The 27,735-nt window shown below is 42.4% G+C and overlaps 1 protein-coding gene across 2 annotated transcripts in view; it reads right to left on the bottom strand.

Annotated features, from left to right (window-relative positions):
* Positions 1-27,735, bottom strand: part of LOC136858377 (cytochrome P450 4C1) — a 246,140-nt gene that overhangs the window by 79,390 nt on the left and 139,015 nt on the right. For both annotated transcript variants that reach the window (XM_068228630.1, XM_067137879.2), the window contains exon 8: positions 15,005-15,077. In XM_068228630.1, coding sequence (XP_068084731.1) covers positions 15,005-15,077 — 73 coding nt within the window. The remainder of the gene's footprint in view (positions 1-15,004; positions 15,078-27,735) is intronic.

The raw sequence follows: 27,735 nt of genomic DNA, 5'->3' as shown, positions 1-27,735 counted from the left end.
CCGGCGGGAGGACGTACTATTAATTTTTCAAGGGAAATATCTATTTTCAATATTTGTACACCTGAAATATTTGTAGACTGTTTTTTTAATGTGTTAAGTGTATCAGCACTTCTAAGGCTTCCTTATGTTACGGACCAATCAGAAATGTTTGTATATATTTTTGTAGCCAATTGAAATTGGGGGTGTGTACAGGCATTCTGCCTAGAGAGTTCTGGAACTTTCCCTCCGCTATATAAGCTGGGCGCTTTTGGGCCATTTTGTGATCTTCGTCACTCCAGTCTTAGCGTGCTGGCCTTTGGTCACAGGGGTCCTGGGTTCGATTCCCGGCTGGGTCGGGGATTTTAACCATCATTGGTTAATTTCGCTGGCACGGGGGCTGGGTGTATGTGTCGTCTTCATCATCATTTCATCCTCATCACGACGTGCAGGTTACCTACGGGTGTCAAATCAAAAGACCTGCACCTGGCGAGCCGAACTTGTCCTCGGACACTCCCGGCACTAACAGCCGTACGCCATTTCATTTCCAGGTGTATGCATAAGTCTTTTCAGGTTTCACTAAGAGATGGCACCAATGAACAGTACGCAACGTATGAATTTGACATATTCGTCAGTTTGTTCGTTTGACATTAACCTACCAACACACAAAAGTTGAGTCCGCTAAACACTGGCGTCTGAGTGGTATCGTTTAGTGATCATGTCGACGTTTGTGCCTGAAAAAGAACATTTGCGGAAAGTCATCGTTTGCTAGTAGAAATATACGGTGAACATGCTCCGCGATTAGAACATATGAGACTTAGTTTCGACAATTTAAACGGGGTGATTTCAATGTGAAAGACAGTGCGCCCTCTGGTACCGGTATTGTGTATTATGAACTCTTGAACCGCGGCCAAACCGTTAATGCACAACGCTATCGCTAGCAAATGATTAAGTTAACTCATGCATTGATCGAAAGACGACCGGAATGGGCTAGAAGACATGGCAAAGTGATTTCGTATCACGACAATGCGCCGTCTCACACAGCAAAACCAGTGAACGACACCTTGAAATCGCTTGGATGGGACATCCTTCCGCACCCGCCGTACTGCCCCGACCTAGCACCATCTGACTATCACCTCTTCGCATCAATGGGGCACGCGCTCGACGAGCAGCACTTGAGCAATTTCGAGGAAGTTGGAAAGTGGGTCAACGAATGGTTTGCCGCAAAAGACAAGCAGTTTTTCTGGCATGGTATTCATAACTTACCCGAAAGATGGGCGAAGTGTGTAGAAGCCGTTCGCCAAAATTTTGAATAAACCAAAAATGAATTTCCCTTGAAAATTACGTGTATTCCTTACCACAAAACCGGAAAAAAATATGCATACACCTGGTATACTTATTTCGGCCTGAGATATCCCGTCTAAGATTCACATGATTCAACTGCAGATATACATATACTCTCACTCTGGAGCCGACCTTTCCCATACGGGAGGATGCACAGAGTTATTTACCTAAGATGTTACATCCAAATACTTCTAATTCAGGATTATAAGAGGTCTGTAGCCATTAATCACTATCTTCGACTTCCAAGCCGAAATGTACCACCCTGAATAATTTCTTGGCGGCCACAAAACGTCCGCTCGAACTATAAGGCTTCGATCACATTGGATGCACGCTTGTGCAAGTAATGTGATAGCGCGCGCGTGCGCAAGCTGGCGTGAACAGCAATGTGCTTACACTAATTGCAAGCAGGTGCAAGCAAAATACAGTATTTGGTGCAAGTTAATTATTATAAACAGCTCAGTCGAAATGGAGATATCAGACGATGAGGACATTGTTTTGGAAAATGGTGTTTTAAAGTTTTTATTTTTGGATGTGCAGGAAATCAGGGAAGAGAGGGTGAACGAGTATTTTTTGGACAGAGAGGAAGATGGAGAGTACGCACGAATATTCAACGATTTGCTTAGACAGCCTGATAAGTTTTTTGAATACTTCAGAATGACACCAGACACTTTCTACTATTTACTGGACAAAATCACACCTAGAATAAAGAGACAATGTAATTTCCGAAAGTGTGTATCACCTGAAGAGAAGCCTCAATGGTCAGAAATCAACTGAGATCACGCACGCTTGCAACTACAAAACAAATATTTTTGTTTCGAAGTGGAGTCGGATCAAACTTGCGCAAGCGTGCACTTGCTTGTGGCGGGCAGTGTGAGCGGCGATGGACAAGTCACCACTTGTTTCTGTCGCTCTCCTGCAGATTTTGTTTATATGTGTACGCTTTCACACGCGCGCGCCACCAAATTACTTCCACAAGCGTGCCACCAATGTGATCGAAGCCTAAGGCTAGGCGCGCACTTGTGATTTCTGATCACTGCGACAGGAAACGAGCTGTCGCAGAAATTTGTTCTGATTCGTATACTGCGACTGACAAATCATTGGTTCTTTGAACTTTTTGTCCTCTTTTGGTCATCAGTCCATAGTTTGGTTTGATGCAGCTGTCCATCCCACCCTATCCTGTGCTACTACATCCTACAACTAATCTAATCTATTTGCCATATTCATGTCTCTGTCTCCCCTACCGCTTTTACTGCTTACATTTCTCTCAAAAACCAACTGACCAAGTCCTGGGTGTCTTATTCTAGCATTCTAGTTCTTCTGGTCAAAATGCCCCAAATCGTTCTCTCACCAATTCGATTTAGCACCTCTTAATTCGTAATTCTACCTCTCCAACTCCAGCATTTTTCTGTTACGCTATCCGGCTCCATGGCTAAATGGATAGCGTGCTGGCCTTTGGCCACAGGGGTCCCGGGTTCGATTCTAGGCAGGGTCGGGAATTTTAACCATGATTGGTTAATTTCGCTGGCAAGGGGACTGGGTGAATGTGTCGTCTTCATCATCATTTCATCCTCATCATGACGCGCAGGTCGCCTACGGAAGTCAAAAAAACCTGCACCTGGTGAGCCGAACATTTCCTTGGATACTCCCAGCACTAAAAGCCATACGCCATTTCATTTCGTTTCTGTAACACTACATTTTACAAGCATCTGTTCTCTTTCTGAGCTAGTTGTCATCCATGTTCTACTTCCATACAATGCCAAGCTCCAGACTAAAGTTTTCAAAAACAACTTCCTAATTCTTATATCGAAGTGAGCAAATTTCATTTCTTAAGAAGGGCCTTCCTTGCTTGTGCTAGTCTGCATTTTATGTCCTCCTTAATTCCGCCGTCATTAGTTATCCGTTTAAGATTTCATTTCCTACACTCATATTCATAAAATCCAAAACACCTTGAAACACTAGAGGCAGGAAGTTCATATGCACAGGACATGTTCTGAAGAAATGATTAGCATTTGAACCATGTCGGCCCTCAGGTTCTAGGTCCACATCGGTATCTCGGCGCACCACCACCGACTGGTAAAATGTGCCTGCGGCTCTCGTTGTCGCTATAAACCGAAGGTAATGGATCAGTGTGACTTGAGCAGACGTGCAGGATACCTCGCAGACGTATGCGAGAACCGTACCGTCAAATGAGTAATTTTGAAAGAGGGCGCATTATTGGCATGAGAGAACGTGATGCATCCGTCCGGGAAATTGCTGCTAGTGTGAGACGAAGTGTGCCGGCAGTGCAACTGGTATGTACAGAATGGCTCACAGAAGGCCGTAGAACACTACGAGATGGATCTGGTCGCACCACCCAGACACCCCCCCTCCCCCCGAGAAAATCGTCACCTCATCCGAATGGCACTGCAGGACAGATCTGCGTCCTCCTCGGCTCTGGCGCAACAGTGGAACAGTGTAACACATCATACACTATCAGGAGTGACAATCCGCCGCCGTTTATTACGGTCTGGGTTACCGATGCGTCGTCTACTTCTCCGCCTACCTTTGACTAATGTGCATAAACATGATAGATTGTAATGGTGTATGGAACGACGTCACTTGGGACAGGAATGGTAGTAGATAGTGTTTTCAGACGAATCCAGGCTCTGTTTGTTTGAAACTGATGGCGACATTTTGGTTCGCCGTAGACAGGGGGAGATGCATCACGTTGACTGCATTCGCACAAGACATACAGCGCCAACTCAAAGCTTTATGTTGTTTCAAGCCTAGGGTCAACTATCTCTTTTATTGGAATTATCTTCCTGGGATGCTATTGGGTACAACCATAAATCACAGTTGGTGCGTGTCCATAGCACTGTGATCAGTTTGACCCACGTCAATGACATCATGCGACCCATAGCCACACCCTTTCTGCATGAATTCCCAGACACCATATTTCATCAAGACAATGCGCAACCACATATTGCTACACGAACACGTGCCTTCTTGTTGTCACAGGGTGTCAGACTGTTGTCATGACCCGCCCTATCACCGGACTTGTCGCCAATCGAAAATATGTGGGATACGGTGAAACGAAGGGTGAGGCGCTGTGACCCAATCCCAACCACCAAAGATGAACTGTGGAACCAGGTGAATTTAGCATGAATGGCTATGCCCCAGGACGCAATTCGCGCCTTATACGCGTCGATGCCATCACTCGTGGAACAAGTTATCAATGCCCATGAATGATCCAGTGCCTACTAGGCAACAGGACTCATGCTGAACCTAGGTGACAGAAATGCTAACCGTTTATGCAGACCATACTATATAAACATGTCCGGTGAATATGAACTTCCTATCTCTAGTCCTTCAAGGTGTGCTGCTTTTTATGAACATGAATGTAATATAATATAATATAATATAATATAATATAATATAATATAATATAATATAATATAATATAATATAATATAATATAATATAATATAATATAATATAATATAATATAATATATATTATTATATATTATTACAAGTTATCAATGCCCATGAATGATCCAGTGCCTACTAGGCATACTAGGCATATATTATATTATATTATATTATATTATATTATATTATATTATATTATATTATATTATATTATATTATATTATATTATATTATATTATATTATATTATATTATATTATATTATATTATATTATATTATATTATATTATATTATATTTTGGTGTCAGGAAGGGCATCCGGCCGTAAAACAGGGCCAAATCCACATGTGCTACGCAGTTCGCACCCGCGACCCCACAGGTGTGGGAAAAAGCGGCAGGAAAAGACGAATGTAATATAATATTTTCACCATGTACTCCAAAAATTCTCACAGGATATACTCTAAGTAAGAGCAAGACAAATCTCGGATGCCAGACTATCATGGCCTTTAAAAATAGAGGGTTACAGCTGGTTACAACATACTTCCCTCAATTTGACATAAATCAGGCATATAGAAGACACTTTATGATGACAAAGATGGTATCCATATTTTAATGCACTAGTTTGAAAATCTTAGTTTGCTTACACAATAATTTTCACTAGACCTACCATACTTCCAGCTATTTATTAAAAAATCCAAAGTTCTTCCTTTAATTTGCAATCGCGCTTATTACCGGAGCTAACTCCTGTATTGGGCTAAGTTGCTGTACGATCGTTTTGCAGCCACGTCTTCAAGTAATTCTCAGGATTAAATCGTTCAGCTGCTGAGGGGTTTGAATGTGAGAACATAAGGCTGGATACGTAAGCAACGAACACAGATGACCTTAAATAAGTGATGGCTCATAACGTTTTTCATCAAGCTGAACCTTCTATGTTCGCGATTACGAGAGTAACTGGAGAGTTAAAACTCACAGACAGAATGGCGAAATAAAAACGGAAGGAAACCAAAGAAGAAGGTATACGCAAGAAGTCAGAAAGCATACTCTAATGAAAGGGGATAAGCAGAGGGCATACGGCGTACATTCGCGTGTACCCTCGACTACATCCCTGAATATTTCCTCCAGTTTCCAGTTTTTAATTGAAACCGCTTGCGTGACTACTGTTTCGCTTCGTGTGAGACGTGAGAGGTAAATGGCGACACAAAATACACTATTGGGTTCACTTGATTTGAAACCAAATTTAGGCTACTGAAGGGGCTTTTTTCAGAAATACTAAAGTAAGTACGATTCATATTAGTGAACAAACGCTGATTGTATTAGTTCCAATATTCGAATATGAAGAACCGCGATTATCTTCTGCGCGCAGATTCATTACTACCAACATGACTCAATCAGAGACTGACAATCACGTCGGCAGGGAAACAGGCATGGTTGCATCTTTCTAACTGCTGCAATTAAACAGTCGCATGTTCGTACATTCATATTTGTAGTAATGCGTTTCATTTTTGGGGATAAACAATCACGCGATTATAAATAGTATGTATAGGCCGAGCCTAAGGAACGGGTTTCATGATCACAATCTTCACTTGCGATGTTCTTATTGAGGTTTCGCTCTTATCCATGGATGTTACGGGGTACGTTACAGAGAGACAAGCCATCATGCAGAATGGAAAATAAAACAACAACTAAATAACTAAAGACGATGAAGCTAATGACCGAAGTACTGCAGAACTAATTTTAACCCGACCTACGTAATGTACAGTAGACAGTACTAATTTCGTTAAATTGGGAAGAAAAATACTGTTGCAGTGGGGGTCGACGCAGTGCAGAGCCAATTTGAATGCGAATTTTTTTCTCTGAAAAAAAAGAAAAACAAACCAAATCACATGGTGCAACAACCCCGAATAGCCTTGGCCTACCGAGCTGCCGCTGCTCAGCCCAAAGGCCTGCAGATTATGAGGTGTCGTGTGGTCAGCATGACGAATTCTCTCGGCCGTTATTCTTGGCTTTCTAGACCAGGGCGGTTATCACACCGTCAGATAGCTCTTCAATTGTAATCAATCATGTAGACTGAGTGAATCTCGAACCAGCCCTCAGATCCAGGTAAAAATCGCTGGCCTTGCCGGGAATTGAACCCGAGGCCTCTGGGTAAAAGGCAAGCACGCTACCCCTTCACGGGGCTGGCGATTTGCTCAGGAGCCAATTCGAAAATACATTTGGGAGACAATTTGGACGTCATAAATTTCGTTCTGCGAACCAATTTGAATGCGGTCCCCTATATCAGTTATCGGTAGCTCAAGCGCTACCAGAACGCATGCAATGCCACCGTGAGAGTTCAGGGCAGAATGCAACAAGAGCAGACTTAGCGAGTAGGCTAAGTCCGAATGTTAAACTTTTCTCTCTTCAATAAATTCAATCGTATGATACCAAGATAAAGGATGAAAAGTAGTATTTGACAGATTTAAGCATATGCTACATTTAAATAATAATAATAATAATAATAATAGAGAAGGGTATTCTGTTCAGAGCGTGAAAGTGGAACACGCAGCCATTTTTCACGCAGTGTCAACCTCCATCACTGCCGTCTCACGACAGGCATCGTGAGGGGACTGAGCGGTCTTTGGGCACGGAGAGCTATGGACACTAGGGTTGGGCAGACCGGAACATTCACTTGTTCCGCAACATTAGGAGCTTGAAGCGGAGTGTTTCGGTACAGAGTGCCAGGACACGGGACACAGGACTGTAACTGCGTCCTAGAGAGAACTTCGAGAGGCAACAGGACATGCTCCGCTTCAGCTGGAATGTGCCTGAACCGAACGTGCTGTGTCAAGGCCGCACTAGATAGATTAGTTGGCCTTGGCTGTGTCTGCTGTCTGCCGGTCGATATCGGCTGTGTGCCACCCTGTGCTGGAGTGTCAACATTTTTTCATCCAGTTATATCTTTAATTCCAAAGCGATGACCTATATTTTTCTTGGGCTTAAAAGTTTCCTTAAAGTCCAAATTAATTTTTAACGTCAATCCCCGAGAAAGTGTTGAGGGAAATTTTCGAGATATTGAAGAAAGTAAATGGAAGTTGAGAGGGAAGGAATTCGAAGTGCAGAGAGCATAACAGCACGAAAGTACAATGTATTCATCCAGTTATACTTTTAATTGCAAAGCGATGACCTATATTTTTCTTGGGCTTAAACGTTTCCTTAAAGTCCAAATTAACTTTTAACGTCAATCCCCGAGAAAGTGTTGAGGGAAATTTTCGAGATATTGAAGAAAGTAAATGGAAGTTGAGAGGGAAGAAATTCGAAGTGCAGAGAGCATAACAGCACGAAAGTACAATGTATTCATCCAGTTATATTTTTAATTCCAAAGCGACGACCTATATTTTTCTTGGGCTTAAAAGTTTCCTAAAAGTCCAAGTTAATTTTTAACGTCAATCCCCGAGAAAGTCTTGAGGGAAATTTTCGAGATATTAATTACTCACAATACAGGCCAATACATTCAACTGGTGAAAATATTCTTGAGTTGGTTACTTTTAAACACCTGCACTGTCATTGTAACCGTGTTATGTGTATTTTATATTGACCGGAAAACTCTTAACCTAAAGGCAGCCTTTAAACGTGATTATTGGGGGCGAATTTCAGTGTTCCGACTGTTCGTTCACGTTCCCTGCAGCTTTATTCTGGACCATGGCCATACTACACACAGGCACACACCACACAGCACGTTCCGTACAGGCACATTCCCACTGGCGCAGAGCATGTAAATTTGCCCCTTGAAGTTCTCTCTACACTGTGCTGTTACAGTCCCGCGTCCCGTGCACCCGCTGCACAGTTCAGCTAGTAGGCGAAGGGCAGTGCATAGTGGCGGCGGGACAGCGAGTCAGTGTCTCCGGCTCGCTTGAGAATGTTTCGGAACAATTGACACTCGGTGTTCTGGAACAGCGGAACATAACTGTGCACCGGCACAGTCTGCCGAAACAGGGACATAGTGCCCTACCCTAATGGACACAGGTTCGTGGCAAATCGAGGGCGAAAGCTACCAGCGGCCATTTCTAACAACCTGCTCTACATGACCGGCCGGCCTTCTGTCACAGATGATGGTAGGCCTACTGATGTTTGGTTTGCCATATCTTCGTTTTCACACCCTATCGACGAACTCGTCCCCTGTGACCCATGGACCTTGCGGTGGTGGATAAACTTGTGCGACCCAATGAAGCAGATAGCGGAGCTATATTACAACCATATAGGATGGTATCAGTCCAGAAACCAAACTAACAAATGTTCATGGAAAGGTGGGGTTTGCAGCCGTTTGGTAGTTAAAAGGTTGGCATTCTGTATTATTGACTGATGTGGTTTTGTGGTAATACATAACATAGTTTAGGTATGTTAATACTGCAACGTGACTAAAAGCAACGGGAAACTACAGCCACCGAATTAGTTGAGCGTGAGGTTAGTGTTCTGTAGCTGTGAGCTTGCATTTGCGAAATGGTGGGTTCGAAGTCCAACTATGGCAGCCCTCAACATGGTTTTCCACGGTTTTGCATTTCACTAGGCAAATGCTGGGGCTGTACCTTAATTAATTCCACGGCCACTTCCTTCCCAATACTAGCCCTTACCCATCCGTGCGTCGCCGTACACCTCCAATGTGCTAAACCACCAGCAAAAAGAAAACCAACAAAAAACACCTACAGTCGTAACTAACTCCTAAGGACATGCAACTCACTCACTCACTCACTCACTCACTCACTCACTCACTCACTCACTCACTCACTCACTCATTTATCCATTGATGAATATCTTTAATTACTCACTGCAGCAGGGGACTTATCTGGAAATATGGAAAATGGCCATAGTTCGCCCGCTTCCGAAAATAAGACTGGCGAAGGGCGTCGGTGACTATCGGCCGAATAGCATCTTATGCATATTGTCAAAAGCTTTAGAATTCATAGTTCACAAGCAAATTACCAACTATCTTATTCAACACAATCCCCTCGATATCCACCAGTCCGGCATTAGACCGAGACACAGCACTTCCAGTGCATTAATACATGCGGCTGATGACATAAGGCAAGCTATGGACAACAAGCAACTGACAGTTCTAGCGTTATTGGACTTTAGTAAAGCTTTCGACACTGTTGACAGAAACATACTTATATCCAAATTAAATAGTTTAAATTTCTCCGCGAGTGCACTCCAGTGGATCAGATCCTATCTCAACGGTCGTCGGCAGTGTGTACTTAATAACAACAATGAATATTCAAATTGGCGTACGGTTGACGTAGGAATACAACAAGGATCTGTACTGGGCCCCCTATTTTTCTCTGTGTATATAAATGGCATAGTTTCCGGATTAAAACACTGTAAATACCACTTATACGCTGATGACCTACAGATATATATACACAGCAAACCCGAAAACCTACACTCAGAAACACGCCACTTGAATGAAAACTTGATGAACATAGATATATGGGCCAGAAATCACGAATTAAAATTAAACCCATCAAAATCCCAGGCAATAATTATTGGTTACCCTAAATTACTAAGCAAACTCTATCGAACAGCGTTACCACAGTTGTCCATAAGTGGTACTCCCATACAGTATAGCCAAAATTTAAGAAATCTTGGTATAATATTTGACGAACATCTGTCCTGGTCTGCCCAAACTATATATGTGTGTTGAAAAATACACGGAACGCTACACTGTCTCAGTAAATTCAAATTCACTTTCCCTTTTAAACTAAAGAAAATTCTTGATGAATCACTCGTATTACCTCATTTTGATTATTGCGATATAGTTTATAACAACCTAGGAGTAGGCTGGGTAAGGAAATTACAGTGTGCTCAGAATGCTTGTGTAAGATTTATCTGTGCACTTCGTTACGCTGACCATGTCACACCGTCTTACACGCGGCTCGGGTGACTTCGCCTGCAAGAACGACGCACACCTCATGCTCTTTGCTTTTTGCATAATATTCATAAAAGTGCCGGCCCCGTGGTGTAGGGGTAGCGTGCCTGCCTCTTACCCGGAGGCCCCGGGTTCGATTCCCGGCCAGGTCAGGGATTTTTACCTTACCTGAGGGTTGGTTCGAGGTCCACTCAGCCTACGTGATTAGAATTGAGGAGCTATCTGACGGTGAGATGGCGGCCCCGGTCTAGAAAGCCAAGAATAACGGTCGAGAGGGTTCGTCGTGCTGACCACACGACCCCTCGTAATCTGCAGGCCTTCGGGCTGAGCAGCGGTCGCTTGGTAGGCCAAGGCCCTTCAAGGGCTGTAGTGCCATGGGGTTTGGTTTGGTTTGGTTTTATTCATAAAAGTTCTCAACCAGCCTATCTGCGTGATCGCATGAAGCTCCTCCCTACATTCCATAACAAAAATATCCGGTCCTGCAGCACCATGTGTTTATCCCTTCCTGTACACAGAACAGCAATCTACACGAAATCATTCAACGTTACCGCAGCCCGACAATGGAATCTCTTACCAGTGGACATCAGAAGCATGTCCAGCAGCTCAGCTTTTAAACATCCTTGTGTCGAAATACTACATGAATGAATCATTAAATTATGACCTGAAAACACCTCCTCTTACAGCCTCTCCATCATTATTTCCCTCTCCCTTTCACAGATCTTCTTCTTCTTCTTCTCCTTCTTACTAATCCTTCTCTTCACCTCTCAACTGAAAGCGATATTTCGGTGTACTGTAGAAATGTATATATTTTCTAAATTTTCTTAAGTAGTAGTTTAGTACTCATTGTTCATATTATATTCTTAATATAGCCTACTCTACGAACGATTTAAATTATATAGATGATATGATTTTTAAGTGTGATTACTTTTGTTAATACTATTACTGTTATTATTGTTCATATCATATTATTGTCATCAGTAGTTATTATTAAGTATTCTAGGTTAAGACTGGTTATTATTATTATTATGAAAGAATGATGTACTGGATATGGCTTGCTTCAAGGTAAAACATTCCGAAGGTAAAATAGTCCTCTATTCGGATCTCCATTTTTTTTTTTTTTTTTTGCTTTTTGCTATTTGCTTTACGTTGCACCGAGACAGATAGGTCTTATGGCGACGATGGGGGACAGGAAAGGCCTAGGAGTGGGAAGGAAGCGGCCGTAGCCTTAATTAGGTTACAGCCCAAGCATTTGCCTGGTGTGAAAATGGGAAACCAGGAAAACCATCTTAAGGCTGCCAGGAGTGGGGTTCGAACCCACTATCTCCCGTATGCAATCTCACAGCTGCGCGCCCCGAACCGCACCGCCAACTCGCCCGGTTCGGATCTCCCAGTGAGACTGCGCGAGAGAGCAGCAGTGGTCGAGAAGGTGAATACTGACAGCCCGCGAGTCTGAGCTTGGAATATTAGAAATTTGAATCGTTGTGGTAGTTTAAAGAATCTAAATAGGGCAATGGACAGTCTAAAATTAGTTGTAGCTGGTATTAGTGAAGTACGTAGGAAGGAAGAGCGGGATTTTGGTCAGGCGACTATAGAAAAAGTGCTGTTTGTCGGGAATAAGATGAGATATTATATGACATGTTATACAGCCTGATGCCCTTCCTGACATCAACCTCAGTTGAGGAGGTAATGAAGATGAATGAGAGTGAATGAAATTTCCTGGAAGTAAAAATGAGAAAGTACAGAAAACCAGTTCCGACGGTGGGGTTCAAACCCACTCGTCTTCCGAATGCAGAACTTGGTTCAGTACTCATAACGCATTAACACACGCGGCCACTCCTCTTGGTCAGGCGACTATATAATTAACAATACAAAATAAAACACGGGCAATGCAGGAGGATTGGTTTATTACTGAACAGTAGGGCAATGGCCAGCTTAGTGAACGGATTATTGTTGTCAAATCAGACACCTAGCCAACGCACACCATAATAGTTCTGGTCTACTAGTTCAGCAGATGATGAAGAAATCCACAGAAAATACGAAGAGAGAGAGATAGGATTTAATACAGTATGTTAGAGGAGAGAAGAATCTAACTGGAATGGAAACATGGAATGCAGTGGTAGGCCAAGCAAGAGAAGGTAGTGGTGTAGGAGAATATGGACTGGAACAAACTAATGAAAGGGGAAGTCATATGGTAGAATTCTGCACCGATAATAATTTAGTCCTTGTGAGTACTGTTCTTTGTGTTTTGTTTTATTCATATAAAAATGTGTATTTCTAACTTCAGGGAATGCATTTACTCTGATTTGTGTCTTTCTTAGTATCATTTTACGAAGAGTACACATTTATTGTAATCATCGTGCTGGTCAAAATTACTGAGTGTGGGTGAAGTCATTCAAAGTTGGACACGCCCATTTTCTTTCGACCTCCGGCTTGGCAGATGCCTCCGTTGCCAAGCGCATTCCGGCTTGAACAACCGGGTGAGTTGGCCGTGTGGATAGGGTCGCGCAGCTGTGAGCTTGCATCCGAGAGCTAGTGGGTTCGAACCCCACTGTCGGCAGCCGTGAAGATGGTTTTCAGTGGTTTCCCATTTTCATCCCAACAAAACCTTAATTAAGGCCACGGCCACTTCCTTCCCACTCCTAGGCCTTTCCTGTCCCATCGTCGCCACAAGGCCTATCTGTGTCGGTGCTACGTAAAGCAAATAGCGAAAGAAACCCCGACTTGAACTATAGATGGCTCTGACTGAAGACCTTCTCAGGAGCAATGGGCTCTAAACTCAACTTAGTGGTCATGAAATGAGATACTGATCGAGATCAGACATTGAGGAAGAAGGATTATAAACTATTTGTGCAAAACGCAGCGTATAGTGATAAGCATCGAAAGAAGCAATACAGAAAGGACTGAGGCAGGGCTGTAGTTTGGCCTCTCTCCTTTTCAGCATTTACGTAGAATAGAAAGTAAAGGAAATTGAAGAGATAATTGTTAAAGGAATCACAAAGCAAGGAGAGGAAATCAAAACGGGAGATTTGTCGATGATATCGTAATTTTATCTGAATCTGAAGAAGATTAGGAGAAACTACTGAATGATACAGATACGGGCTTAGAGAAGTAATACAAGATGAAAATAAATACATCCAAAACAGAAATAATGGAACGCAGTCGAAGTCAGGTGATGCAGGAAATATTGGATTAGGAAAAGAAATCTGAAAGGAGGTACAGTAGATGAATATTTACTTGGGTAGCAGAATAACTAGCAATGGAAACAGTAAGGAGGACATGAAATGCAGACTGGCACAAGCAATGAAAGCGTTCCTTAAAATAAATGTTATTCCCTTCAAACACTGATATGCCGGGCTGAGTGGCTCAGACGGTTGAGGCACTGGGCCTCTGATCCCAACTTGGAATGTTCGATCCGGGCTCAGTCCGGTGGTATTTGAAGGTGCTCAAATACGTCAGCCTCGTGTCGGTAGATTTACTAGCACGTGAAAGAACTCCTGCGGTACTAAATTCCGGCACCTCGGCGTCTTCGAAAACCGTAAAAGTAGTTAGTGGGACGTAAAACCATTGACATTATTATTATTATTAAACATTGATATAAAAATTAGAATTATTGAAGACTTTCGCCTGGAGCATGGCATTGTATGGAAGTGACAGTTACTAGCTCACAGAGAAAGTAAATGGAAGTTTTGAAGGGTGGTGTTACAGAAGAGTGCTGAAGGTGAGATAATTAGATCAAACCACAAATGGAAAAATGAAGAGATACTGAACTGAATTATTGAGAGGGGAACGATTTGGCGAAATATGACAAGAAGAAAAGACAGGATGATAGGACATATCTTAAGACAGCCAGAACTTACACCGTTAGTTTTTGAGGGAAGTCTAGGTAGTAATAACGACAAGGATAGACCAAGGCAGAAATGTGACGTACAGATAAGTGGAGATATAGAGTGTAGTAGTTTCATAGCAAACGTTAGCGCAATATAGGGTAGCATGGAAAGCTGCATCAAACCAGTCTATGGACTGATGACCCAAAGAAAAACATCGACGAATTAGGGATCACAAAACCGTCGCAAAACCCAGATTTTTTCGTAGACTGCATGGTTGTGTAGGTCGAGCTTCGTAAGGGAGCACGTTTCCGAGCTATAGAGTAGGGCGGGTCGGTCAACGTTCTCTTCCTGTTGTGATTTCTACGAGGTACTGAATATTAAGATTACTGTGGCTTGAGTCATGATGACGTGAGAAATTAAAGCTGTCTTCTTTACGATTCTTGCGTTTATTTGTAACTTTACATATCTAACCTACACTCTTGTGCTAAATGCCAATGCAAAATTGATTCGTATCTTTATTTGCATCTTAAAACTAGAGTTAAAATGTTACCTTCGGAAATAGCATCTTCGGAAATAGCGTCCTTCTCCTTGTTCTTATACTCAGCCATGCGTAACTTGATTACCTGTGAACAGTAACGTATATTATTATTATTATTATTATTATTATTATTATTATTATTATTATTATTATTATTATTATTATTACTAGTTGCAAGCCCATCAGCGACAGGAGGAAACACTTCTAGTACAAATTCAAAAGAATGTAGCTGTAGTTGTAAGAAGTAGATGAGCTATGTATGTTCTGAAACAATGGGTGATGAGTCAGCATTTTCCCACGAGGTCATTGACCCCTAGTTGAGTAGTAAGGCAATGTACATTCTAACGCGAGGTTATTGACCCCTAGTTGAGTAGTAAGGCAATGTACGTTCTAAACCACTGAACGCGGAATAACGTCATAACCTTGCGTACGAGAGCAAACCTAACATCACAGACTCCATTGGAGGGGCCTAATTGGCCAGGGAATGATCTGGAGCGCTTTTGACCACCTACATGAGGTTATGACGTCATACGCATACGTACGAGGGAAACGCTAATCTCATTGGCCAACCTGGAGTGTTTTTGAACGTTAGGTGAGGTTATGACGTTATACCCTTACATACGAGGGCAATGCTAACCCCATGGGTCACTTTTCATGTGCCGAATTGGACGGGGCCCCCTTGGAGGAGCCGAGTTGGAAAGGTCACGGACCCCTTTTGGAGGAGCCGAATCGATCGGGCGCCCACGGAGGAAGTCGGTTAGGTGGTCTGCAGATGAGTTTAAGATGTCATTATGACGTGTTAACCTAACCTTGCGCACGAACGCTAACCTAGCCTCACAAACACAGGCTCCCCATGGAGGAGTCCAATCGGTTACGTGACTAGTAGTTGAGGTTATGGCGTGTTAACCTAGCCTCGCTATGGGGAACGCTAACCTAACCTCAGGCGGGTTTCCCTTGGAGGAGCCGAACTAGTAAGGTGACTTGTAAGTGCAATTAACGTGTGTGACCTAGGCCACGAACGGTAACCTAAATTCAAATAGGCTCTTTGTCGTCTCCCCCTTGGAGTAGTCACGGAGCTGTCACGTCATAAGCGCGGGCAATTTAAAAATGCACGGTTATCTTTACACAACCGAACGCGCAGGCCTCAGGCGGGTTCCCCTTGGAGGAGCCGAACTAGTAAGATGACTTGTAAGTGCAGTTAACGCGTGTGACCTAGGCCAGGAACGGTAACCTAAATTCAAATAGGCTCTTTGTCGTCACCTTCTTGTAGTAGTTATGGAGCTGTCACGTAATAAGCGCGGGCAATTTAAAAATGCATGGTTATCTTTACACAACCGAACGCGCAGGCCTTCTCCTGAAGCGATGTCACAGCGTGGGTGATTTGAAATGTGCACTGCTGGCTAGGGGTACATGACGATATAGCCTAACGTGCATCCATTCTTTGTCCCGTTTATCTACGGTGGTGGGTTTGTTGTGAGATGAATCTGTTAAGATGGATTTTTATAACCGGATGCTTTTCCTGATGTCATTCTCATCAGGAAATATAATAATATGAAATAAATGACATAATACTTGATCGTAGGAAGGGAGAGGGTAAAATCCGATAGTGGCACATAGCCTTCTCCTGTCGAATGGCATCGAGAGGTCTGCTCAAGGCTTTACGTTTCGATCCGACGGACAAATAACAATCAATACTCCTCCTCACAAAACGCACCTCTACTTAGTTGAGCATCTGTGCCAGTGTTGACTCCGTTTCAGGCCTTGTACCACTTTTCAAATTTCCTAACAGAGCTGCGAATTAAACACAGTGTGCATACTTTATGTGTAGTTCTATAATAGCGGGATCGAATCAAACACAGTGTACATACTTTATGTGTAGTTCTATAATAGCGGGACTGAGCATGTGACATACTATGATCACACTGTTCACACTCAGCGATCACGTCGACATCTTTATGCATGTTTAGACGTATTCGTTATCAAGGCCACTCTCTAGTAATCTCACGCCTTTTTATATGCTATAAGTGAGAATATTTTCTTTAGTCTCTAAGGTACTGTGATAGAGAGTAGAACGCCTTATTCCATCATGGCAAGAACATTAACAGTTCATGTACAAACCTTTAAAGTGAACGGCAACAAATTTGTGTTCAAAGAGGTGGCTGTGTTGGATTGCACTGTGTTGTGGGCGCCAAAACTCGTCAGTTTAATATTTCGCCCACCTTTCCCTTACTGTTTACAAACAAATGAAGACAAAAATCAGATACAATGGATAGAAGAAACATTAGGTCTGCAGTGGAAAGAAAATTGAATACATTACCGCTATGATCATGAACGCTCATTTGACAAGAGCAGATGTTGTTTGTGAAAAGAAGGAATGGTTGCGTCAGTATCTACCATTAACACGTGAAATCATCGACATGCATGTATTAGGATATCCACAATTTAAAACTCTTCTCAAGGAGCATAGTGGATAAACAATTAAAAGTGTCTTCTTGCCATGCGTGCATGCAATTTGATTGGTTGTGTTGCGGTGCATGCCGGGAGGTGAACAACATATGTAAATTGCAGTGTCGAAATGACGACAGTGTGAAAGAAGCATTTGTGGAGTAAGGACATCATGTCATTTCTATCTCATACTAAGTATAACGCAGTTGAAGAGGAAATCGTAAAGTTTTATACTTGCAAAAAGGAACTAAACACATTTACTGAAGAAGTGTTGAATGCGTTACCAAAGGCTTTTTAGTCAATGTAGCTGCAAATGCTGGAAATAAGATCTGGGATAAAGGGCCTCGTGAGTGGACTCAAGGTCCTGTTTGGTCAGAGCTTCAAACGTATAGTTTACATCTCGAACAAGTGAGTTTAGTTAGGAAACCTGCAGAGAGATAGTGCCGTACATGTCAAATTAAACTGTATCACGGTCCTAGAAGTAACGAGTTGTTTTTGCTTATAAACACTTATCATGGCTGCGAAAAGAGTAAACAAGCTGTAGGAGAAAAATGTGAAGAAACGTGGTGGGAGAAAGTTGAGGAAGCATGCTGGGCATGGACTCATCAATGAGGTAATTGATCTTCCTTTTGAGCTTCATCTTCCTAGTTACCAGTACTGTGGCCCTGGAACTCGACTTGATGTCCGCTTGGCACGTGGTGATCCTGGTATTAATATGTTAGATGCTGCCTGCAAAGAGCATGACATTGCATATCGCCAAAATAAACCTCAACTAAGACGTGTACCTGATGATAATCTATGTAAGAACAGAACAGATATACTTGAAGAAATAAAAATGTATATATACTAAAATAAATACGATTTGTGAAACATAATGCAGGTGTCGTTTGATTATTAATATTAATCCTACTCTGCACCATGTCCTAAATTAACTAGTAACAATATGGTTTACTTGTACGTTTAAACTTGTCTTATGCAGTATAAGAAATGAGAGCTAGAGGTTCTAGAATAAAAAATTAAAGTTTTAAAGTACATACTCTTTATTAATCCATGAATTGAAGTTTGTATTAAAACCAAGCCATTGGACATACAGTTTATTTCCGCAATGATCGAAGTGATTATAATTCTCTTAAAGCAGAAGAATCACCAGTAGACTCAAAAATTACACTTCATCGTATATTGTGGAGGATTCCACATGTAACATAATCTGATCCAGAAAACTTCGATTGCTCAAGATAGTAGAAAATGATACACCATTACCTATACGTTTTCGAAGTTTGGAGCTGTATGAATATACTGTGCTACCACCTATAAACAAGCATAACTGGGCTGTTAAAATGTCACGTTTTACTGAGAAGCCTTTGTATATTATTTGTGGATTTCAAACCCTTCGTAAATACAACCATGAAGAAGATAGCTCACAGTTTGATCACTGTAAATTAAGCAATATTGGACTATATCTAAACGGAATTGCGTGTCCCTATGGAAACATGGACTTTAATTTTGAGAAAATTAAATTTAGTTTGCTCTATGACATGTTTTGTATTTTCCAATCATCGTATTATCAGAAAGAAGATGGGCCGCTATTTTCGCCCGAAGAAGTTGAAAATAAAATACAGATTGTATTTGTAGACTGCTCTTATCATGAAGAATCTATAAAAAATCTCCTGTCGATGTTCGTTTAGAATTTGAAACATCTGAAAATATTCCTGCTAACACAACAGCATATTCTCTTATTATTCATACGAGTGATGTCACCATCCACTAACGAATATTGTTACAAGACTATAAACATGGATAGCCCTTCATCGTGATCATTAATATGTGCTTCTACACGGTACACTATGGAACGGAAAGAAGAAAAGTCTACATGGTTACAGACAATCGCCTTGATAACAAACAAAACTGTGAATGTTCATCCTGTTTGCCTACCAGGGAACTAATACGCTATATCTTATTCACCTCACTCAAATAACTGAAGCTATTAAGATGTTATATAAACATAGAACCTTATATCAGGTGCCAAAACATCTGATTCAGTGTTTATCACCGGGATTTTTATGTACGTACGCTGCTTCCTTCGTAGATGCTTTCTGGGACATCCTACCTCTCCACAGTAAGATGACAATCGATGTAGCTTAATGGAGACCCTGTCGACGACATTACAAGCATCGAAGTAAAAATCACATCGAATGCGATTGCGATGGACCTAATCCGAAGATTGTAAACTGTAGACAGTGTATGGATGAAATTTTTCTCTTCTTTACAGTGCCTGATAATGATTCAGAAAGGAACTAAACACATGGATGTCATCAATGTAAGTACTGCATCAAATTCTTTGCGATCCTACTATCATATATCGTGTCATTCATTTCATCTTATTACCTTTCCTGATGAGGGTGATGTCAGAAAGGGCATCCGGTTATAAAAATCCATCTTAACAGATTCATTTCACTACAAACCAAACACCGTAGAGAAGCGGAACAAAGAAGCGACGCACGTAAGGTCATAACGTCATGTAGTCTTAGCCAGCAGTCCGCATTTCAAATCACTCACGCTGTTACGTCACAGCTCTGTTGGAAGAAGGCCTGCGCGTTTGTTTATGTAAAGATAGGCATGTATTTTTAAATCACCGCTTCCTTTCCTCTTCCTTGCCTATCCCTTCCAAACTTCCCATCCCCCACAAGGCCCCTGTTCAGCATAGCAGGTGAGGCCGCCTGGTCGAGGCACTGGTCATCCTCCCCAGTTGTATCCCCGACTCAGAGTCTGAAGCTCCAGGATACTGCCCTTGAGGCGGTAGAGGTGGGATCCCTCGCTGAGTCTGAGGAAAATAACCGACCCTGGAGGGTAAACAGATTACGAACGAATGAACGAACTGATATGAAATATTATTTTATTACGCTATAACTCGTTAACAAGTACGATTGTCTTCCAAAGGTAAAGTTCAAATCAAATGAGTTCTTTGATGACTGTATAATCTAATTCTGGAACAACAGACTCTCCAACAAGGTTGGCACACGGTGTCTTGGGTAGCCACTGGTCCTTGAGGGTTGATTCTTCTGCTGTTCATACGCTCTTTCTTAGTATACCATTTGTCGGCAAAATGTTTCTTCCGTTGTAGTTCAAAGGATAGACGCCCTTGGTGGACGAGGCGACGCCATTCTGGACGAGTGGATGCCACAACCTCCCGATTTTCAGGGTCAATTAGACATTTCTTTTGATTCGCCTTCAAAACGTCTTGATAGCGTTTTCGTTGCCCACCCTCTTTTCTCTGTCTGATCTTCAACTGACAGTACATGATTTGTTTTGGGAGACGTGACTCAGGCATGCGAATTATATAACCTGTCCATCGAAACTGGCGTTTTATTATGAGAGTCTCAACGCTGATTGTATTAGCTTGCTCCTAAACATTTACGTTAGTGCGTCTGTCTCGCCATTTTATTCCTAGGATTCTCCTAATGCAGCGTTGCTGGTATTTTTTCATGCATAGTAAGTACCTTCTGTATGTAACCCAAGTTTCACAACCATAAAGTAGAGGTCGAAGAACAACGGCTTGGTATACATTTTAGATTGAGTACTGATGTTATGGTTGTCAAACACCCTAAATAGCATGCGGCCATAGGCTGCGCTGGCACATTTCAGACGATATTGAACATCAGCGTCAATGCATTTGTTGAAAGTTTGCTGCCCGGATAGGGAAAGTGTTCAATATTCTTTAAGCTAGGCCTAGTTCTACAAATCACGATAGCAGCCCCTGCTATACAGCATTACAGGTTGGTGCAGTTTGATATAAAATCTGCGTTTTACTGGTGTTTATTTTTACACCATTGCTCCTATATGCCTCATTTAATGCATCCGTGTTATGCTGAGGATCATCTTCAGAGTTTGCCAATATAACATTATCGACTGCATACTGAAGTTCGAGAATAGAAGTAGTAGATATCTTAGTGTTTGTTCGCAGTCTGCTAAGATTGAAATACGAAGTAGTTCCCGATCTGTCCTATATACAATTTCTACCCCCTTTAGATTTTGTCTTTGACCAAATGAAGTGAAATGAAATGAAATGGCGTATGGCTTTTAGTGCCGGGCGTGTCCGAGGACAAGTTCGGCTCGCCACATTCAGGTCCCTTGATTTGACACCCGTAGGCAACCTGCGCGTCGTGATCAAGATGAAATGATGAGGAAGACGACACATACACCCAGCCCCCGTGCCAGCAAAATTAACCAATTAAGGTTAATTTTTCCGACCCTGCGGAAATCTAACCCGGGACTCCTGTGAACAAAGGCCAGCACGCTAACCATTTAGCCATGGATCCGGACACTAAATGAAGTATGACACCAATTATATATATGGATAACAGTGTGGGAGCAATGGCAATCACACAGCCCTGTTTTACACTTGTTGAGATCTTAAATGGTTCTCCAGGTCCACTGTTGTTAAGGACTGCACCATTCATATCATCATGCAGTGATCAAAGAATCTGTATGAATTCTGGAGGGTAACCAATTATGGATAGGATCCTCCAGAGAGTTTCCCGATTGACTGAATCGACGGCCTTAACGACATCAGTGAATGCCATATATAGAGGCTGACCATGTTTTCTTGATTTTTCCTGCAATTGTCTGGCACAGAAGATCGTACGTGTTATGCCTCGATTTGGTCTAAAAGCCACACTGAGTTTCAAGCAACATTGTTTTGGCCAGTGGTTTCAGGCGGTTGGTCAGTATTCTGGCGAGAAATTTGCCAGCACCAGAAAGTTACTATATCCCTCGATAATTGCCACATTGCGCCCTACCACCCTTTTTAAATATGGTTACTATCAGGGCATCCCTTAGATCAACAGGTATGGTTCTTGTTGTGTATTAAGAGAGTGATTTCACACACAAGAAACATTTTTTTGCTATTTGCTTTACGTCGCACCGACACAGATATGTGTTCGGCCGTGGCACTAATTAAGGTACAGCCCCAGCATTTGCCTGGTGTGAAAATGGGAAACCACGGGAAACCATCTTCAGGGCTGCTGACAGTGGGGTTCGAACCTACTATCTCCCGAATACTGGATATTGGCCGCTCTTAAGCGACTGCAGCTAACGAGCTCGGTGCACACAATTTTATTAAAGGAGAATTGCAATGATACAGTATTGCGAAATATGTGCCACTGGCACATTACATTCAAAGTCTAGGTTTTGCTGAAGAAAATTCTTTTCATAGAACGGACGGTTTTGTCACATAAACAGATTACTACAATACTTGAGATGTATACAGTATTTACACGTTGCACGTACACAAACTAAACGAAGACACGCTGTGGGAGAAATGTTGCATAGCAACTGACGTGCAAAGTCGAAGTGCTCATTCAAGTGCTGAAGATTTGAGAATGTAAAGTTTGGGTATATGTCAGCGAGTCTAGAGGTAGAAACCTCAGGAGCTAGCTTCAGCCCACCTGTTCAGTAAGCTGCTTAAACAGAGCACCATTTGCGCTTCTGAAGTACGGTGCAGTTAGCCGTTGGATGACTGCATTCTCTCCCGGCTCACTCGCTTATACTGTATAAGGTCTCGAGCGGTGACGTGAGGTGTCAGCTGGTCGCCTGGACAGTTCTGCCGGCGAGAACCGGATACAAGCCGCGCTGCGCGGGATTCGAGTATCGGCACCAAAACAGTTCTAGTTTGCCATATATTGTCAATGAGCTTGTGTATGTGGTGAACTAGTGATGTGTTCCCTTTATTGAAGAGCTCAGCAGGAATTGCATTCATACCTGGTGCCTTATCATTCTTGAGTAGACTGCCACTTTCAATGGACTGGGAGCTTCATCAAGGTAGTCTTGTACAGGGCTCTGGGGAATTTGGATAAAGATGTTGTCATCAATTTGTGTGTCCCTGTTCAGTAGTTCTTCAAACTGTTCTTTCCAGTGGGAGTTGATGGAGTTTGTGTCTGAGGAATTCAGTATCATCTTTCCATTTTATGGGATTTATGCCATGGTGAGATGGACCATATACAGTTCTAGTTGCAAAGCATAGGTGTTGTATGTGTCAGCTAGATGCCGCATTTCACGGGATTTAGATTGGTTTTTCATTACCTGAGTTTTCCTCTGGACTTCAGCTTTTGCATTTTGATTCATTTGCCTCTTTGAGATTTAGGGTTATTTTGCCAGACATTAAATGCGTTCTTTTCGTTTCTATGAGAGACTGAATTTCTAGGTCAGTCTCATTAGACATTAAATGCGTTCTTTTCGTTTCTATGAGAGACTGAATTTCTAGGTCAGTCTCATTAAACCAAGCTGCATGTTCATTTCTGGCGAATCAGCCAATTTTTCACAAGCTGAGAGCACTGCTGACTTGAACGTTTGCTAATGGTCTTCGACATTCTCTGGATAATTATCAGGCAGCTTTTCATCAAGGAGTTGGTGTAATTTCGATTTAACGCTCTCATCTTTGAGACGCTCGGTGTTCACCTTACATCTGATATGCTTTCCTTGCTTTCTGTGCTTCTGATTAACTTACAAAGCCATAACAGACCGTATGAGTCGGTGATCAGTCCAGTAGTCATCAACACTTATCAAAGCCTTTGTGCTGAATACGTTACGTTTGTCCCGGGCACGCACAATCACGTAATCGATTGGATGACAGTATTTTGATCTGGGGTGGAGTCTTAATTTTGTTCTTTTGTCAGACGAGTGTGTTCGTTATTACAATGTTCTGTTCACAACATTTGGTCAGGAGATGAGTTCCATTATAGTTGCTTTTAGCGACACCTTCTTTACCAATTACACCAGACCATAACGCCGAATCCCTGCCAACTCGGGCATTGAGGTCTCCCAGAAGGATAGTTTTATCTGACTGTGGTACCTTTCTTAGAAGCACATCGAGTTGGGAATAGAATTCTTCCTTCTGGTCGTCTTCGGAGGTGAGAGTCGGATTGTATGCATTAAATATTGTAACTTGCTAGTTATTAGTGAGCTTAAGGCGAATGGTCATAAGCCTTTCATTTATACCATATGGGAGCTAGTCAATATGATCAGCAATTATATTCTTGATAGCAAAACCAAACTCCAGGGATACGGGGATCATTGGAATTCTTCTCTTTCCGAAATAAGGTATAACGTCCACTATGTTCCTTCAGTTGTGATTCATTTGCAAGGCTTGTTTCACTGAGTGTAGCAGTGTAAATGTTGAACCTTTTCATTTCACAAGCAACAATCGCTGTTCGTCTTTTGCGGTCGATTATCTGTGTCACTGTCCATCAGAGTAGGTAGGTTCCAAGTATCAAAATGCATTCTTACTTTGATTCGACCGCAAGTGGTACACCCTCTGGGTGCTGCTATTCAGTCGGGTGGAAATAGTCTGATGATGTTTAGGGAACCTATTCTATACCCTCTCCCCATTCAGGGCAAGCAGAGTGGATCCTAAATAGGCCTGCTTAGTCACGAATGGAGCATATGAGCCCATTCTTGGGCAAAGCGAAGGTCGCCGCCTACGTGCTGGCTTGTTGCTAGGAGCTCCCACATGACACAATTCTTCTCCCGTCACAACTCCCCGATTGTCTCGGGGATTGAAGTTGTTCATGAATAGATGGTACAATTACTCGGAAGAAGCCTGTGCGTAACATCTATTCCTTGACAGTTACAGAGCCTTTGCTCAGTGGCATAGCAACTACAACGACTGGAGGTCTCAAACTGCTGCAGCCTTCATCCAACTTCCTAGCCGTTAGAGCTACGTTAGTTGCTCATGCGCCTGGTGCGCCGTTGAGGTCTTCTATGCCGTTAACCATTATTGGCTCATCCGCCTTTAGAGGGAGTTTCCCACCTCAAGAGCAACAGAGTGCCATAAACCTCCATCTGCTCCTCCGCCTTCCAAAGAAGCCGTTGGCATGATAGAGGTGAGGGGGGGGGCTCCTTATCCCGAGGGTCACTCGCTCGCCAGAGCCTCGTTAGTTTAAAGGAGAGTGCATCGCGTGGAGGTGAGGTGGATATTTTAGTAGAAAATTAATACGCTAATTATAACAAAATTGAAATCAAATAATAGAACTGTACCCGCTCAAAGCCTGAGCCCCAACCAGCATTTATCTCAGGGGGTGTTACGTCCGAATCTATCGCAAAAATAAATTATACAAAAATAATGATATAAAATCTCCAATTAAATATCTGGGCGCCATCTGATTAGTACTACAGGGTTGAACGGGACACTCTAATCATTAACTTTAAGACTATCATAAAAAAAACACAAAAATATATTAAATCAGATCAAAGGGAAAAATGGAAGGCTTCATCCTATGAATGGGGACGGATATTTAAACGGTCACTAAGGGTTTACTTTTCTAAACGATCAAGAACCTGGAACTGTTTCCTTGCAAATGCTAAAGGAGCACTTTGTTTGAATTAAAACTGAACACACACAAAATTCGTTGACCCTTATTTTGCCGATGATTTGACGATGGGTGAACCGTTGATTTCTGAGGGTTGAAATGCGACCCTCGGGACAACATCATGGCCATTTATGGTCATGGACCAATTACTATTGTCCAGGTGGGCGCGATCACATGATTCACCTTTATTGAGATGAGACCAACCCGGCGTAATACAAAACCGTCCCCGGGTTCCTAACCAAGATATACTATCGCTATCCGAAGGAAACGACAACGGGACTCTAACCTAATGGTCCAGATGTAGGGATGTGCCATCACATTAAACATCATAAAATTAACATATTATTTACAACAACTTGACATTATTACGTTATTTCGCCAGCTGACTTCCCTAGTATCCGTTAACATCATCATACATACATACATTATCATTATAGAATGTTATGCCTTTCAGCGTTCAGTCTGCAGGCCTCTGAGAATTTACTAAACGTCGCCACAATCCTCGATTTGCAACTAGTGTTGTGGCCACATTTAGTTCTATACCCCTTATCTTTAAATCGTTAGAAACCGAGTCTAAGCATTGTCGTCTTGGTCTCCCTCTACTTCTCTTACCCTCCAGAGCAGAGTCCATTATTCTCCTAGGTAACCTATCCTCCTCCATTCGCCTCACATGACCCCGCCACCGAAGCCGGTTGATGCGTACAGCTTCATCCATCGAGTTCATTCCTAAATTAGCCTTTACCTCCTCATTCCGAGTACCCTCCTGCCATTGTTCCCACCTGTTTGTACCAGCCATCATTCTTGCTACTTTCATGTCTGCTACTTCTAACTTATGAATAAGACATCCTGAGTCCACCCAGCTTTCGCTCCCGTAAAGCAAAGTTGGTCTGAAAACAGACCGATGTAAAGATAGTTTCGTCTGGGAGCTGACTTCCTTCTTTCAGAATACTGCTGATCGCAACTGCAAGCTCACTGCATTAGCTTTACTACACCTTGATTCAATTTCACTAACTATATTCCCATCCTGGGAGAAAACACAACCTAAATACTTGAAATTATCGACCTGTTCTAGCTTTGTATCAGCAATCTGACATTCAATTCTGCTGAATTTCTTACCTACTGACGTTAATTTAGTCTTCGAGAGGCTAATTTTCATACCATACTCATTGCACCTATTTTCAGGTTCCAAGATATTAGACTGCAGGCTTTCGGCACAGTCTGCCATTAAGACCAAGTCGTCAGCATAGGCCAAACAGCTTACTACATTTCCACCTAACTGAATCCCTCCCTGCCATTTTATACCATTCAGCAGATGATCCATGTAAACTACGAACAGCAAAGGTGAAAGATTACAGCCTTGTCTAACCCCTGTAAGTACCCTGAACCAAGAACTCATTCTACCATCAATTCTCACTGAAGCCCAATTGTCAACATAAATGCCTTTGATTGATTTTAATAATCTACCTTTAATTCCATAGTCCCCCAGTATAGGGAACATCTTTTCCCTCGGTACCTGTCGCATGCTTTCTCTAGATCTACGAAACATGAACACAACTGCCTATTCCTCTCGTAGCATTTTTCAGTTACCTGACGCATGCAGAAAATCTGACCTTGACGGCCTCTCTGTGGTCTGAAACCACACTGGTTTTCATCCAACTTCCTCTCAACGACTGATCGCACCCTCCCTTCCAAGATGCCAGTGAATACTTTGCCTGGTATAATAATCAATGAGATACCTCGACAGTTGTTGCTATCCTTCCTGTTCCCTCGCTTATAGATAGGTGCAATTACTGCTTTTGTCCAATCTGAAGGTACCTTACCAACACTCCACGCTAATTTTACTACTCTATGAAGCCATTTCATCCCTGCCTTCCCACTATACTTCACCATTTCAGGTCTAAATTCATCTGTTCCTGCTGCCTTATGACAATGGAG

The sequence above is a fragment of the Anabrus simplex genome, chromosome 1, assembly GCF_040414725.1.
Source record: "Anabrus simplex isolate iqAnaSimp1 chromosome 1, ASM4041472v1, whole genome shotgun sequence".
Lineage (NCBI taxonomy): Eukaryota > Metazoa > Arthropoda > Insecta > Orthoptera > Tettigoniidae > Anabrus > Anabrus simplex.
The sequence above is the reverse complement of the archived record's forward strand: the minus strand, read 5'-3'. Positions and strand labels throughout refer to the sequence as shown.